Source organism: Castor canadensis, chromosome 1 (genome assembly GCF_047511655.1).
Source record: "Castor canadensis chromosome 1, mCasCan1.hap1v2, whole genome shotgun sequence".
Classification (NCBI taxonomy): Eukaryota; Metazoa; Chordata; class Mammalia; order Rodentia; family Castoridae; genus Castor; species Castor canadensis.
In genome coordinates this window covers 192,409,810-192,426,543 of record NC_133386.1, presented here as the reverse complement: position 1 = coordinate 192,426,543, position 16,734 = coordinate 192,409,810, and the positions used below count along the sequence as shown (strand labels likewise).

The window sequence follows — 16,734 nt, the reverse complement described above, 5'->3', positions numbered from 1 at the left end:
GTCTCTGGTGCCAAGGCAGTTCTATAGCATCTGGGTACCAACACGGGTCTTGGGATACCTGTGCTGCCCAAGGTTTGGGGTGTTAGAGACAATGCCTTGGCCAAAGGGTCTGATGCTAAACTGGGTTGCAACTGAGTCTCATAGCACAAGCAATGGTAGGAGTGATGTGTGCCCCTGGCTGACTCTATTGCTAGCAATGATGTCAGCCATATCTGGATCTGTCTCATTGGTATGTAGGTGTACACATGATGGTAGTGCTGGTCTCAAAGCTTTGACTTTGGGCTGTGACCTGGATATTTATCCCTTTGTTTTCTACCTGATGTTGGTTCTTAGTATGAAAGGCCCAGCACAGTGTTGTAAGACAACCCATGCTTGATTTCCTACCCTGCTACCCAGTGGTAGAGTCAAGCAAATTGTTCTGCCGCTTGAGGTTGGGGTTGTGGAGATGGAAGCCATCATTTCAAGCCAGGATAATGAATCCCAGTGGCTCAATCTACAAGTACATGTTTTCAGGTAGGGGTCTGGGGCTGTGCCTGCTCTGGGATTCACATTGTGGACCTGATACTCGATCTCAAATCTAAGGCACAGACTCAATTCCTTCTTCCTCCAGGAAACAAGATGCACCTCTGTGGGAGGTGTATGTAGGCCTCTCTTTCCCTTCTGCTTTCTTTAATTTTTTTCTTATTAGAATAAACCTAGCCTCTCTGATCTCACCTGGCTTCCTTATTTCTTGGGAATGCAGTTTGTTGCTTTAACAAGTGTTCCAAGTTCTCTGACTCTAGGAAGAGGATCATTGGAAGATCTTCCCCTTTGCCATCTTGCTCTGACTCCCTAACTTTCAAAATAAAATTCAATTAACTAAGGGGATTCTTTTATATCAAAAACTCTGGCAAATGTTAATAATTAGTTATAGTGAATGATAAATTTTATACTTTAAACATTTTAGGTCTGCATGATGGAAATCAACCACAAATAATTTTAAATAGTTCAACCACACATTAGAGAAAATACATGAAGGTATGCATCTGTTGAATTAATAAATGATAGATGTACAATCAATGGGAACCTGGACAAAACCATGAAGACATAATCCTCATATGGATAATGCATGCATGTATTTTTACTTTAATAAATATCTGGAAATTCAAAATGCATGTGGCTATTAAACACTCAACATACTCATAAAAATCAATAAAAATCTAAAGCATTAGGACTTCCAGGTGGTGGAGAAGAATTGGAGTGATGTAAACATTTCCACTTCAGTTGTGGGAATGTAACATAACCTCATTTTGGAAAATGATTTGTAAGTTTCTTGTAATTTTATGTATTCAACAAAATCAGATAATGAAGCCCAATTAAATGAATTAACATGGATAGACCAAAAGCAATCAATAGAAAAAAGAAATTTGGAGGTAACATATTCAGTAATATATCATCCCCTCTGCTGTCTGCTCTCACAGGGTACAGATACCAAATGTATTCTCTTGTACTAGGTACTTTCATTAATTATTTTACAAAAATTCATTTACCTCCTTCAAGGAAGGCAGTCTTATATAGTTTTGTTCACAGACATGTTTATATGATTTTTCAGTTTGACTGCTACCAAGAAGACCAATCTTGAAATACACATTGGGCTTCTTTGTGCTTGCTAACCATTCTTAACAAAATCAGTAAGTTTGCATCTAATTCTGATTTGTAAGACTCAAATTATTTGCAGATTTTAAGAAAACACATTGAACTTCTTTTCCCATTTCCTTTGTAGAGCATATTTTACATCTTTGTTCCTCAAGCTATAAATCAATGGATTCAACATGGGAATAACCATGGTGTAAAATATGGAAGCTATGTTCTCAGTGTCAGAGGAGTGACTGGACGTGGGCTGCACATACATAAATATCAAAGTCCCATAGAAGACTATGACCACTGTCAAGTGTGACCCACAGGTGAAGAAAGCTTTGCGTCTTCCCTCTGCAGCATTTATCCTGAGAATTGCTATAAGGATTAGCAAATAGGACAAAAGGACAACCAGAAATGATATAATCAAGTTACCACCTGCTAAGATCAGAATTATCATTTCAATATCATGTGTATCTGAGTAGAGCAAAGGTAACAAGGGGATGGTGTCACAGTAGAAATGATCAATGACATTGTAACCACAGAAAGATGAAGTAAAAATCTTTATGGTGGTTAGAAAAGACATGAATGTGCAGTAGAGATAGGTGATTGTTACCGTGACCTGACATACCCTTTGGGAAATGATGACAGTGTAGAGCAGTGGATTGCAGATTGCTATATAGCGGTCATAGGACATTACAGACAGAATCGTAAGTTCACAAGCAATGAACATAAGAATGAAAACTAGTTGTGTGGCACAAAAAGTAAAGGAAATTGTATTTTGGTCAACAACAAAATTTACCAACACTTTGGGGCCCACAGCTGTAGAATAACCAAGATCTATAATAGCCAGTTGTCTGAGAAAAAAGTACATTGGTATTTGTAGTCTGGAGTCCACCATGGTAAGGATGATCAAGCCCAAGTTGCCCATTGTTGAGCTTAAGTAGATGACAAGGAACAGCCCGAATAGTGGAGCCTGCAGCTCAGGACGTGTGGTGATGCCTTTCAGAATGAACTCTCTCACCACAGTGAGGTTATATTTTTCCATCCAGGATTATTACAAAACCTATACTGTTTAGATAAAAAGGCAAAGTTAGTAGTTTTCAAGGTTCATCAAATAGAAGATTAATTACGCAAACCTTTTGAATTTTAGATATATCCAAACTTTCAAATATAGATTATACAAAAAACACAATTTATCTAGATTTTTTTATTAGAATTGGGAGATTAATTGTTACAGGCATCTAATGGTAAGAGGGCAGATAAACTCGTAAACATTCTACTATACTCAATATCTGCCCCAAATGATATCCAGATCAATAACTTTTTCAAGTTTAAGAAACCCTGCTGATTAAAAGGTAGATAAATAGGTAAATGAGTATATAGAAATTAGAAGTACAAATACAGATAAATACAGCACATATAGCAAATATGATAAAGTTTAAATATATTTTTAAATGTTGGTGAATGATATATGAATAATTATTGTAATCTGAATTGTTTGTCATTGATTGGCTTAAAGTAACATCATTACTGTTATTAAATAGATTTTTTAAAATGACGCAGTATATTTTCCAATTACATGCTAATATTTTCCAACATTATATTATAAACACAATTACCTCTTCCTACTTTAAAATGTATAGCCCTGAAAGTCTCATGCATTTACAGGTGGCAAGGCTGAAATCTTGACACACTTGGCAGGTGCATGAATAAAAAGCTGTGTGATTGCATTGGAAATTATCTTTATATGAAGAAACCAACCAAGATACATGTGGGTGTAAGTTGATAGCTTCTATGTTTTACCATAATTTTGTCTATGCAGAGATTACATTGAACAAATAACTAAAACTCTGTTCTTACACACAAAGTAAAAATATCCTGGGTTGTTAAAATATGAAATTTGATTTAATGATCAATGTTTCCATCTATCTGGAAATAGTTCTCAAAGATCTTATAAGTATACATTTTAGTTTCATTGTGTGTATATTAAAATTTTCTTTGTCACTATTAAGGGAAAAAGATGTCCTAGGGTACTGACAAAGAAATAAAACTTGAGAAACATTTAACTGTGTTCTATCCTCACCACCATAACTATCCTTCAATAAACTGTCCTGTGTCATTTCCGGCATCTGGAATTTTTATAGGAACAGAATAAATGTCTCCAGGAAAATACTGCCAGAGTAAGATTAAAAAGCAACCACATTATAGTATCCAAGAGAAGAAAGATCCTTAAAAATTGATGACAAGTTAGGATAATCAATCAGCTTTTGCTCAATCATAATTAAAAATATAACTTTCTACATATATGTATATATATATTATATATATGTATATATTACACATTTCATTGAAGTATATTGTGTGCATGTGTGGAAATATCACAATGAAAACTATCTGTAAAACTCATATATGCTAATGAAAATGAATAAAGTATTTGACACCATAGTTGGTACTGGCAGGTGTGTTCCGAAGTTACTATTTAAAATTCAAAGTGAAAATCATTTTATAAAGCATTTTTATTCTTTAAGTGGAAACATTGACCTACCTGAATGAAGCTCTTTTTATATATGTACATGTACATTCTTCTGCTCAGGAACTTTACTTTTTTCCAGGGTTAAAATGGTGAGCAGGTGAGGAAGAAAGAAAGGATGGATGCATTCAATTTTCCCCAGTCCCTATCCTCCCATCCCTCAACTCGGTGACTAAAATTGGATAGTGTGCTGCTATATTGGATTTGTATATACTATTTCATAGAATTTTTGCTAGTGTTTTAATGAAAGTTATATAGATAAGCATTTATTTAAAATATTAGTGTTACCCTGGGTGCATTGTCACTACACCTGATATACACTTGTATGTTATGTTGCCAATCAGATATATTTTATGTAGCAGAAACTGCGGGAATATGGGTTGATCTGTGCAAATTAGAGTAGAGGTCATTGGTATTCGTTTTACATAATGATGACTCATAAAACTACCTTTGGTTAAAGGGATATGATCATTGAAAGAGAAAAAAGGTTGAAAGATTTTATAATGAATTTTATAAAGTTAGGCATTATGTTAAATTTTACTGTAGTGCCCAATACCTCAGAGACAAAATACAACACAGTAAAGGTAACATATACATGGATTCATGGATCTGATTTGAAGTCCTCCTGTGCACTGAATCCATAAAACTTCTTTGAAATATGCTATAGCAATAATACAGATAAAGACATATATAAGCAAGCAATGTAGCTGAACATCTCTAACAGCCCAAATATTGAAAAGTATAGCCTAGAAGAAGGTACAACCTTTAAGGCAAGACAGTTATGAGAACCAATATTACCTAAATTAATAAAAACAGAAATAGAAATGGCACACTTAAACTAAAAATTAGAGTGACAAGAGTCTGTAACTAAGCAAAAAGGAACCAAAAGGTGCAATTTACATTACATATAATGCTATTTACATGTAATTTATACTTAAACCATGTTACATGGTGCTTACATAGCTGAAGCTACTTGATCTCCTACTCTGTACTATGCACACACGTTTTCTAAATCAGAAGCATGAGAAAGCATGTCAGACAACATTAGATAAATGCATCAATAAATCCAATAAGTAACCACACAAATACTGTTTTTGGTATTTTTACATGGTTTAATCTATAATCATGAAAAGCTAAAATATAATTGGTGATTATCAATGTTCCTGTACCTTAAGAAAAGGTTAAAAATAAACCTTTGATCAGCATTGGAGTTTAATAGCTGAAACAAATCACTTTTTCATAGATTACTTTATCAAATGCTTTTTATTTTATTTTTCATAACTATATTCTGATAAAAAAATTTTCTACCATTTCATTAAAAAATGAAGAACAGTTATAGTTACTACAAAAGTGGCTAGTTAAAACCCTCTTAGTATTTAAGTCATGTTTTTAACATCTCAATGTGAGGAGGAAAATTCCTTTTCTTGATCAAGAGATCAGGACTAAACCTCTGTTGTGTGTTTGTTTATTTAATTAATTTATTTGGGTTTGGTTTTTGAGACAGAGTCTCACCATGGACCTCCAGTTGACCTTTAACTTACAAGACTTCTGCCTCAACCTCTAGTGTGCTTAGATACAGCCATGCGCCACCATGCCAGACTTAAAAATCAAATATATTTTCTAAGTACCCAAACACAATGTGTGTTTCCCAGATGCTTACTTTATCAACTTACTAGAAAGTAATCAGTAATTAATATAATGAAGGAAGAAGAGAGGTCTTATTGCAGCTCAGGCATCCTGGAGTCATAGAAATCACAGAGAGTGAATCAGGGATGACACATTAGATGTCAAAGTCACAGACATATGTGATCATTTCTTTAGCTATTGGTAACATAGAGCACCTCAAAAAACACTCTGTCATTATTAGCTGTTATGAAACTCTTTTGTGATTCTCCTGTGTGCTAATTTAGCAAGGGGTTTTGAGTAATATACATATATATGTATACATATACATACCTTTCTTTAATTTTAGAAGACTCTCCTTAAGGAAATGCTAAGCAATTTACTGTTATCCCCAAAATTGAGTGCATAATGAATTGCCTAGAGATTGTCTTCTAATCGTCAGGACAGTTTTTATATAACTGTTTTTTTAAATCGCTAATTGGTTGTATGAGCCAGCAATCCAATTTCTGGGTTTTGTCCAAAGAGCTGGTAACAGAACCCCAGAGTATGTTTATTGTAGTATAATTTGAAATAAGCAAGATGTGGTATTGATCTGAATACCCATTCATAGATGAATGGTAAATAAAATGTGTTTTGTAGGCACCATGAGCTGTTAATTATCCTAAAAATTATATTCTGCAGTATGTGACAATGTGGATTAAATGAGAGAACATGACACTAAGTGAAATAAACCAGTCATAGAAGGACAGACATTGAGTGGCTCTGCTTACCTGAGATATCAAAAATGCTCAAACAGAATAAAAAGCAGAACACAAAAGACTTGGAGTCAGGTGAAATGAGGAATTACTAATAAAAACACATGATGTGTCAATTATTTAAAACAAACAAGTTAAAGAAGTCTTCTATAAAACATTGTGACTATAGTTAACAGTACTCTATTGGATATTTATAGTTATTAGTAATGTGCATGTTGTGTTAAGCAAAATGAAATAATTTTAAACATGAAATGAATGAAGAATCAACGCATGCTATGATGGATGTGAATCTTGGAAACATTATACTAATTAAAAGCATCCAACAAAAATGGTCACTTGTAACAGGGATCCTTTTTGAAATATTCAAAAGAGAACAATAGGTGGAAACAGAAGCAGATCAGCAGGGGTGGAAGGAACCTAGGAGTGGGAGGAATTAGTTAAGTGTGTAATTTGTGGAGATGGAAATGTCTTAGAACTAGGTACAGTTGTGGTTACCAACACTGTGAATGTAATAATTGTCACTAAATATGTTACTTTAAATTTAAAATAGACAATTTTATGGCAAGTTAATTTTACCTCAATAAATTACATTTAAATGAGCTTGTAAATGATTATATGTTTCTTTTCTGTGTGTCCTCTTGTAGTAATATGTATTTTTATATTTTGCCCGTATATGTATTTTTGAAAATAAAATATTTCTAATAGGTACAATAAAAATGCTTGACTTACATTAGCTTAGGATACTTTTAGTTTATTGATGATTCATAGTTAATGATCTCCTAGGACTTTCTGTTTAGAAATAACAAAATTTTATAAATATTTAGTAAACTAATCAAATTGTACAAACAAGTGTTCTGGTAAATACTAAAATTAAAATTATTTTTTTAAATATCTACTTGTTTTCATAGTAAATATTACATAGGAGTACCATTTATTTATACGTTCATATTAATCATTTTTTAATAAATTATAAAAAGAAAGCACATTATATTCCCCTCCCTCATCCTATCCAGTTTTCTTTTTTTCCAGATGTAAGTACTATACATCATTTGCCATTGGCTAACTACAAATTTATGTACTCTTTGACAAAATGTAAGTTTTAGCCTTCACGTAAAGTTTTATAATGTGATAACTGTAAATCTGATTCTCAAATTTCATTTTTCGGTTGGATGTTTGTATTGTACTCCTCCATGTTAACTAATTTAGCTTGGAGTTTATTCTTTGATCTTTCTGAATATATAATTTTTTTAGAAATCAGCAAGTAATTTCCCAAAATATCTGTTATTTTATACTTCCAGTAAGAGAGTGGAATTACTTTTTAAAAAGAACATTACATATTTTTAGTATATATTACTGTTATTGCAAGATAACTTTCTTTACTCATTCTCATCATTACTTTGAAATTCCCAACATCGAAATTTCTGTCACTTTATGGGTATATGTGTGTTTGATATGACCCTAAGTTTATAATTTTCAGGTCATTATTAGAAAAGCACAGTCAATAACTGGTATGATTTGGATCTGAAGTGTCCCTAGAAGACTCATGTTTGGGGGGGCTGGTCTCAAGAAGGAGGTGTTGTGTAGTCAAGCTCTAGAAATTTGGGGAGCCTGGATTTAGAAATTTTTGGAGGTAGAACTTAATAGGTCACCATGGTGGTTTCCTGGTGGTATATTGTCACTGGAGGCATCCTCTTGCTCTCTTTGCTTCTTGCCAGCCATGAAGTGAGAAACTCTTGCCCCTCAGGCTGCTTCCCAAGCTCATGGGACTAAGTAATGAACAATGAACCCTCTGAAACTATGAGCTACAATGAATCTTTCCTCTTTTAAGTTGTTTCTGCTAGGTATTTGATCACAGTTACCCAAGTAACCAGAAGCGTTCTCTTATATGTGATTTTTCTTTTTATGATATGTCATCCAGAGTCCTATAGAATAAAACTTTATTATTAATCAATTCAACAGACATATAAGTATAGCTATTTTCTCAAAACTGTTACTTGATTTACTACATTTCTGGTTGATTCTCATGTGTAGACTTAAAATATTATAAATGTAAAATTCATCACTCTTTACAATTTTAAATTGTGAAAAATGAACTATTCCATGCTTAATAATACATATATACAGATACACACGCATATATGTGCATAGACATGCGTTCATAATGTCAACACAAAAACAGTATCTGTCTATGCATATCGCTGTTAGTATAATGCATGGACAATTGCACCAACCATAGGCACCAATGATGGGTGACACATTGAGTCTGGATGCCATGCTCACTAAAAACCAGAAGAGGATCATAGTTGACTACACAGCGATCATAGTCATTTCAGCCAACAGAGAGCATTCTGTGGTTCCAAAAGTTACAGCAAAAAACTCTGAGACTGAAATTAGATTTTAACATAAAATCTACTAACATATTTGGGGTGACAACAGAACAACACAAAATACTCAGGAAATTGTACAGGATTTGTCCAGCCGGGAACCCAGATAATCCAAATTCAGTCCTAAATTTACCATGAGGGTGAAAAGGTAAATCACTGTTTAATGCATCAGTAACTGTTACTAAATATTAGTTCTTTTCATATTAAATCACATTAAATTATAATGATAATGGCTTAAAAATTCCTGTTGACAGCTCAACATTTGAGATATTGCATAAGGTAGACCACTGGAATAGAATTAGTATCCTAGATCTGTCAGCAAATTTGTGGTTTGCTTTGCTACAGTCTACTCACCTGTAGAATGTGAACACTCACATTTATTGTACAAGATAGCAGTTAATAATTAGGGTCAAATCATGTTAAAATATGAATTCTTAAAATAATTCTAATCATGGAATGTGACTATGATATTTTGCTTGAATTAGCTTTAGAGAATAAAAATTTCTGTGGATGGTGTGATCTTTTGAAAACACACACAAGCAAATCATCACAATTCTAATTTCTGCATTCCAGTGTACTTACTTTTGTTTTAAGTAAATGAAATACTTCTCTAACTTTATCTTGATACAAACATTTCTACTAGTTGCCAAAATAAAATTTATTCTGGTATGAAAAAATCGAGGTTAGCACATTTTCAAAGGATACAGAATTGCATAGAGAAGGTAACTATGATTCTTGTACATTGTAATCAAGATCAAATTCTATACGGCACATAAATCTACATCTGTGAACCCATTTTGAAAACAAGGTAGAAAGCTGAAGATAATTTGGTTATGTGATGAAATGCTAAGTTTGCAAAAGAGGGCAGAAATGATAACAGCTGTTTACTGAGCACCTGTTGTAGGAAGGAAATTTTGTGCACATTACCTTAGTTACCTTGTAGAAATCCTCACAACTAGTGACTTCCAGAGCCAATATTCAGTCTCCGTTATACTGAGTCTCCACTCCAGTTTACAACACATTTTATTGTTCGCTTATTCTGATTTACCTATGTAAACATAAATTCAATGTTTTCTGTTTTTTATTTCCTGAAAATGTTCATTTTTAATTCCTAGGCACAACTGTTAATAACCCTGATTTTGATGAGTTCATATGATTCACACATGCATTAAGCACTAAAGTGTATAATAAAGAAAATACATAGTATAAAATAATACCTTGATTCTTGGAATTTTACATTTTAACTCCCAAAATGTGCTTCAGATTAGCTGGTGTTTTCTCTTACACCAGTACTTGCAGGTTGGAAAAGTGCAACTGTGGGCAATTTAGACTGTTTTTCCCTATATGCTATTGTGATAAGGTCATATAGATGCTCAAAGGGGAATATGCCAGTGTACTTTCAGTTTCAAAATCACAAAATAATTATTTATTTCATAATAAAAAATAAATGGTTCTGAATAAGGCCCTATCTGTTGCTGTTTATTGTTTGAACAGTGGTCTTTGGCCTCTGTTTAAAATACTTTGCATTTTCATTTGCATCTCCCTGATGGCTTTTGATGTTCAATTTTTTTTTTCATACACCTGTTGAACATTCAAGTTCATTGTCTGTGTACAATCTAACTTTTTGTGCTTCTATGTCTACAATTTTTAGTCAGTCTGCTCATTTTAAGTGAGCCTGAAGAGAGTAATTTGTAATGTCTCAACTCTAGATGGCAAAATAAGTTCAGGTGTCCAGTGTGCACTGTCATGTCTCATTTCAGAAGCAGACTGGGATTCATGCTCAGGTGTCCTAATTACAGATGCTATGTTGTTCAACATGGAATGTTTGATAACCTAAGAAAGACATCTTCCATTCCCTGTACTTGGGTTCAGTTCCGATGGCACATCCAGTCACTATCCTGCTGCCCAGCAGCAATAAATAATTAGATCACATTCAATATTACACAGCTAAATTATACATTTACTTGGTATATTTCTTTATTAAGTAATACACATGCTTGCCTAAACTTAATTATAGAATTATGTGCCAAGAACTACCCATGTCCATAAAAAAATCAAAGGTTGTAAGAGAGGTGAGTTGTCGATATTTTTAATTTAACATAATTTTAATAATTGAGTCTATAAAATTATAAAATGGAAATTTTTTAAGTAGGTAATTTAATTTATCACATGTGCATACTTTTTTGGGCCATTGCTCCCCCTACCCCCTCCCTCTCCCCGCCACCCTCCCTTGCTTCCAGGCAAAACCTGTTCTGCCCATATCTCTAATTTTGTTGAAGAGAAAACATAAACAATAATAAGAAAGACAAAGCATTTTTGCTAGTTGAGATAAGGATAGCTATACAGAGAGATTCTTAGCATTGCTTCCATGTACTAATGTGGTACATCCCAAGTTGACTCATCTTTAACTGACCTTTTCTCTAGTTCATGATCCCCTTCTCATATTGACCTCTGTCCCTTTAAGGTTTCTGTATTAGTTCCTCTGTAGTGGGAACATCAAATACCTTCATGTTTTGGGTTTTTTTACCTATCCCCATACATCCCATATGTGCTCTCCCCTTGTCATGTGACCCAAGTCCAACCACATTGTTGTATTTACCCTAGATTTAAAGTTCCCATATGAGAGAGAACATATGATTTTTGGTTTTCTGAGCCTGCCTAACCTCGCTCAGAATGATGTTCTCCAGTTCCATCCATTTACTTGCTAATGATAAGATTTCATTCTTCTTCATGGCTGAGTGAAATTCCATTGTGTATAAATGCCATATTTTCTTAATCTGTTCATCTGTATTGAGGCATCTTGGCTGTTTCCATAACTTGGCTATTGTGAATAGCACTGCAATAAACATGAGTGTGCAGATGTCTCTGGAGTAACCTGCATTGCATTCCTTTGGGTATACCTCCAGTCAGTAGGTAATTTTTGATAATGTTGTTATTTTTTTCAAGCTAATTGGAATTTATTCTTTTTCCTTTATTGTTGTGCTGGGTAGGGGTACATTGTGGCATTTACACAAGTTCTTATAATATATCAAATATGCCATACATGAATTCACCTCCTCAATCACTTTCTTTCATCCTACCCTTCCCGGAATTCTTGAGTGGTTTGAAGAGATATCATTTTTACTTATATGTGTACACATTTCATTGCGTCATATTCACCCTCCTACTCCCTTCCCCCCAACAACTCTTGCTGTTGCCAGCCTTCCATCCCTGTGCAGAACTTGTTCCACCCTCCTGTTCTCTGATTTTGTAGGAGAAAAAAGAGAAAAGATAAAATGATAACCATGCCATTTTAGCTTGAGATAAAGGTAGCTACACAGGGAATTTTCTTATAATATTTCCATTTATGTATGTAATTTAAACCCAATTGGCTTATCTCCCCTAATTTTCTTCATTGGTAATCACTGAGTTGAACAGGATGAGGCAGGAGTTTCATGAGTTCAAAGCCAGCTTAAGCTACACTTTTAAATTAGTCTTTTAAATAATACAAAAATTGACCCACATTCTGTAACAGAGAGGGGAAAGTGGTCAGCATACCTGTATTCCTCTTCCTCATGGGCAAGGAGCTACAATACTTTGCATTCTGCCTGAAGTTAGTTTTGGCAAAATGGCTAGATTCCAGGTTAAACTATGCTCAGCCTCACAGTCTTGTCTACTGACAAAACATTCTCTCTATGGCTGCCTCATGCCAAATGACTTCCCTCAGTGTTTTTCTGTAGAGTTTGTGTTTTCCTGAGCAAGCACTGATAAAAACTTGAAAAATCATGACAAAGAAAGTAAGCTACCAAAAATGTCATTAAAACAAAAGAAGAGATATCACTATAATCTAGGGGCTTCTTGTTTGCTACTACATTGATTACATGGTGATCAGAAGCAACATTTTAGAATCATAACATGAAAATTTTCTACTTCTACAATTCATACAATACTTTAATCAATATAATAATTTGCATGAGTCCATACATTTAAACAATTTTGCAATTTTGTATTCATTAACAGAATGGTTTGTGGAAATACAGATTTACTTTACAATGAATGAAATTTTATCAAACATTAAGCCTAAAGACCATTTTTTGTGTGTTTGGTTTATCATATGACAGGACTATGAAAAGCCACAGTACTTCAGTACCTGAGCTGACAGGTACATGGCAACACACAGCATTTTCTGTTGAGATGGGGTCTCACTACTTTTCTGCTGGGTCTACCCTGAAATCTTGGTCCTCCCTATCTTTGCCTCCTGTGTAGCTAGGATTGTGGGTGTGAGCCACCAGTGCTCAACTGGTCTCTAAAATTTACATTTGTGTGGCAATATACACATGCTTTTAGTATTCCAATGAATTACTTTTACTTACATTTATTTAGCAGCACAATAATTTACTTACATTTTGGAAGGAATGCTATGAATATTAAACAATCAGAATAATGAAAAATGGAGGGTTAAGAAGTAGTTGGGTATGAAAAATGCCCAGAAAAAAATGCAGATTATGAGTTTCTATATATATCATACTACACTTTCTGAAGAGCTGTAGCACATTTCAAATTGTTGGATTATATTTATTTGCTTTTTCTGTGGCAGATTATCAAATAGATGCAAAGGATGGATCCTAACCAAGAGATACTGAACCATTTTTTAATAAAATGTGACAAAAGTCAGCCACAATAAAAAGGAACAAGTATATCTCAAAAGATGAAGTAAATAAGAGAAAGAAAAAAAAAAAAAACAGAGGAGCTTCTTGGCAGAAGTCAAGAAATTTATTGTAATTTGTGTATGCATCTAAACACAGTCATGCATTGAATTATACAAAATTACATGCTTCACTGAAATCAGGAGCTTTAAAAGCCCTAATAAGTTGAGTTAATGGGCTCTGTTGGGCTCATGTACAAAAGTATGCCAACTACTTAAAAAGAAAAGGATCCTAAGATCCTTGTGTAAATAGGGACATTTACACAAGGATAAATGTGTAAATGTGACTGATTAAATGTGTAAATGTGTCATCGATGTGACTGATTCTTTAGAATAAAAAAAATACTGAGTCTGATCTAATTTTCTGATCAAGTTTAGTTTCAACACAATATAAAGAAATGTATGAATCCTCAAACCAAAATAGTGTGCTTTCAGAAAAAGGAAATATAAATGCACACAAGGAACTTGAAAATTATCATAATAGTTAAGAATACCAAAGGACCATCTTCTTTACCTACAATTCTTCCTCAATCCCCCACAGCACACAGCTCTGCCACCTATTGTATGATCATTCATCTCTAAACCCATTAGACTATGCCATCACATGTATCCAATCATTTTGTTTATAATTCATCTTTCCTCCTTAAGTAAGCAAAGTATTTTATTATTTTATTTTCAGTAAATTTGACTAGCATGAAGGCTAATCTTTAAATACATGTAGAAGCCATATATGCTTTGTGTACATTCCAGAGGAAAAGAGAGCTAGTCCACACACAAATCACATTTGTTGGACTCTTACATAACCTTTAAGAGAAATTACTATATATTTTTTTCCAAGTCCTCTGAAGGCCATATTTTACATCTTTGTTCCTCAAGCTATAGATCAAGGGATTCAACATGGGGATAACCATGGTGTAAAATATGGAAGCCACTTTATCAGTGTCAAAGGAATGACTGGACTTGGGCTGCACATACATAAATATCAAAGCCCCATAGAAAACTAAGACCACTGTCAAATGGGATCCACAAGTGGAGAATGCCTTATTCCTGCCCTCAGCAGTGTTCATTCTGAGAATGGCTATAAGGATGACACAAGAATTATCAGAAGAGAGGAAATCAAGTTAAAGGCTGATAAGGTCAGAATAATTATTTCAATCTCATATGTATTTGAGCAGATCAAAGATAACAATGGTAGACTGTCACAGTAGAAATGACTGATGACATTATAGCCACAGAAGGATGAAGTGAAAATCTTTATGGTGACTAGTAGAGACACAAATGTGCAGTAGAGATAGGGGATTGCCACTATTACCCAACATACTCTTTGAGACATGATTACTGTGTAAAGGAGAGGGTTACAGATGGCCACGTAGCGGTCATAGGACATCGCAGACAGAATAAAAAGCTCACATATAATGAACATAACAAAGAAAGCTAGTTGCATAGCACAATAATTGTAAGAGATTGTGTTTTGATGAATAATAAAATTTGCCAACATTTTGGGGCCCACAGCTGTAGAATAACCAAGATCAGTGAGAGCCAGGTGTCTCAGAAAAAAGTACATTGGGATCTGTAGTCTGGTGTCCACCTTGGTGAGGATGATCATGCCCAAATTGCCCACCACTGAGATCACATAGATGATGAGGAATAGTCCAAATAACGGAGCCTGTATCTCAAGACAATCTGTGATGCTCATCAGAATGAATTCACTCACCAGGGTGAAAATCTGCCTCTCCATCCTGGTTTATTAGAAAACTTATTCTGGATAAAGACCAGGTAGTCAATAGATTTCAAAAAAATTTACCTTGTGGACTTTTATTACACACACTAATATAAATAAAACACATCCAAACTTTTGAATTTGGAATATCTGCAAATAAAACCACCTTACCTATATGTGTGTGAGTGTGCATGTGTGTGTGTGTGTGTGTGTGTGTGTGTGTGTGTGTATGTATGTGCATGGGTGGAGGAGAGAGAGAGAAAGAGAGACAGAGAATGAGAAGATATTACAGGTTCTGAACTAGGGTTGTTTTACTTATAAAATACCTTTATTCAATGAGTAACTACATACAGAATTTTTCAAATACAAGGTGAGTTGCCACTTACATCTAACATTTAGAAGGAAGTTAAGCTGCTAAATCTTCTACTGTATCCAATATCCAGTCCAAACAATATACAGAGCAAGCTATAATTAATTTTAGAACTCAGCTATATATACATATAAGTAGAGAAATAGACTGACATAGATAGATCATAAATGATGGTAGATAGATAGATAGATGGATAGATAGATAAATAGACAGATAATAGGTAGATTAGAGTTCCAGTTATATGAAGTTATAAAAAGAAAAAACTTTTTAAAATGTTTACATGAAAATCTATATTTCTTCAATTTCATTATCTGTGATTTATATAATTATAATCACATTTTATATTTAATAATTGCATTCAATAATATGGCATAATATATCCCAAGTATAAGAGTATCTAATGATATATTTCAAAAATTCACCCAACTGCCTTCAAAACTTAGACCTATAAAGTATTTTCACCTACAGGTGGAACAGCTTAAAGTGTTAAAATACTTGATATATACTAAGCAGATGTATAAGTGAGAAAACTATGGCAGATGCTACTGAAATTTGTCTTTCTATGAAGACACAAATCTGAGAACAAATGTATGCACATACGTTCCTGTCATACTTCAGTGTAGTTTATACACATGTTACTTTGGTAAAGTCATTTATCTTAAACTCCTTGTTCACATATATCAAACAAACATATTATTTCAGGAATTTGCAGAAGGAGGAAGGAACCTTAAATGATTCTGTAAGACTATACTACCTGAATATAGTTCTCAGTGATCAAATACATATGTATGCTTTTTAACTTTTAGTGGTGATATTAACCTATGCGAAAGGAGTTCTCTTTACATATACATGGGAGCCTCCTACAGGACAATACTTTAACTTCTTTGTTAGATCTCATATAGTGAATAGATGAGGAGGAAGTGAAATTATGAAATAGTACGTGCAACTTATTCCAATCTCTACTTCCACTACTGTAAGAATAAAATTGTGCTGCAGTTTTGACTTATTTTCCTAACTACTTAATTTTTTGATTAAATTTACCTTTATATAA

At 33.7% G+C, this 16,734-nt stretch overlaps 1 protein-coding gene and 1 pseudogene across 1 annotated transcript; both read right to left on the bottom strand.

Moving 5' to 3' along the window:
- Positions 1–1,720: 1,720 nt before the first annotated feature.
- On the bottom strand, positions 1,721–2,662 carry LOC109702628 (olfactory receptor 8K3-like). The gene has a single exon (XM_020187926.1). It carries the CDS (start codon positions 2,660–2,662, stop codon positions 1,721–1,723), a length of 942 nt encoding a protein of 313 aa, XP_020043515.1.
- An 11,737-nt stretch (positions 2,663–14,399) lies between these two features.
- Positions 14,400–15,331, bottom strand: LOC109702629 (olfactory receptor 8K3-like; annotated as a pseudogene).
- Between the last annotated feature and the right edge of the window lie 1,403 nt (positions 15,332–16,734).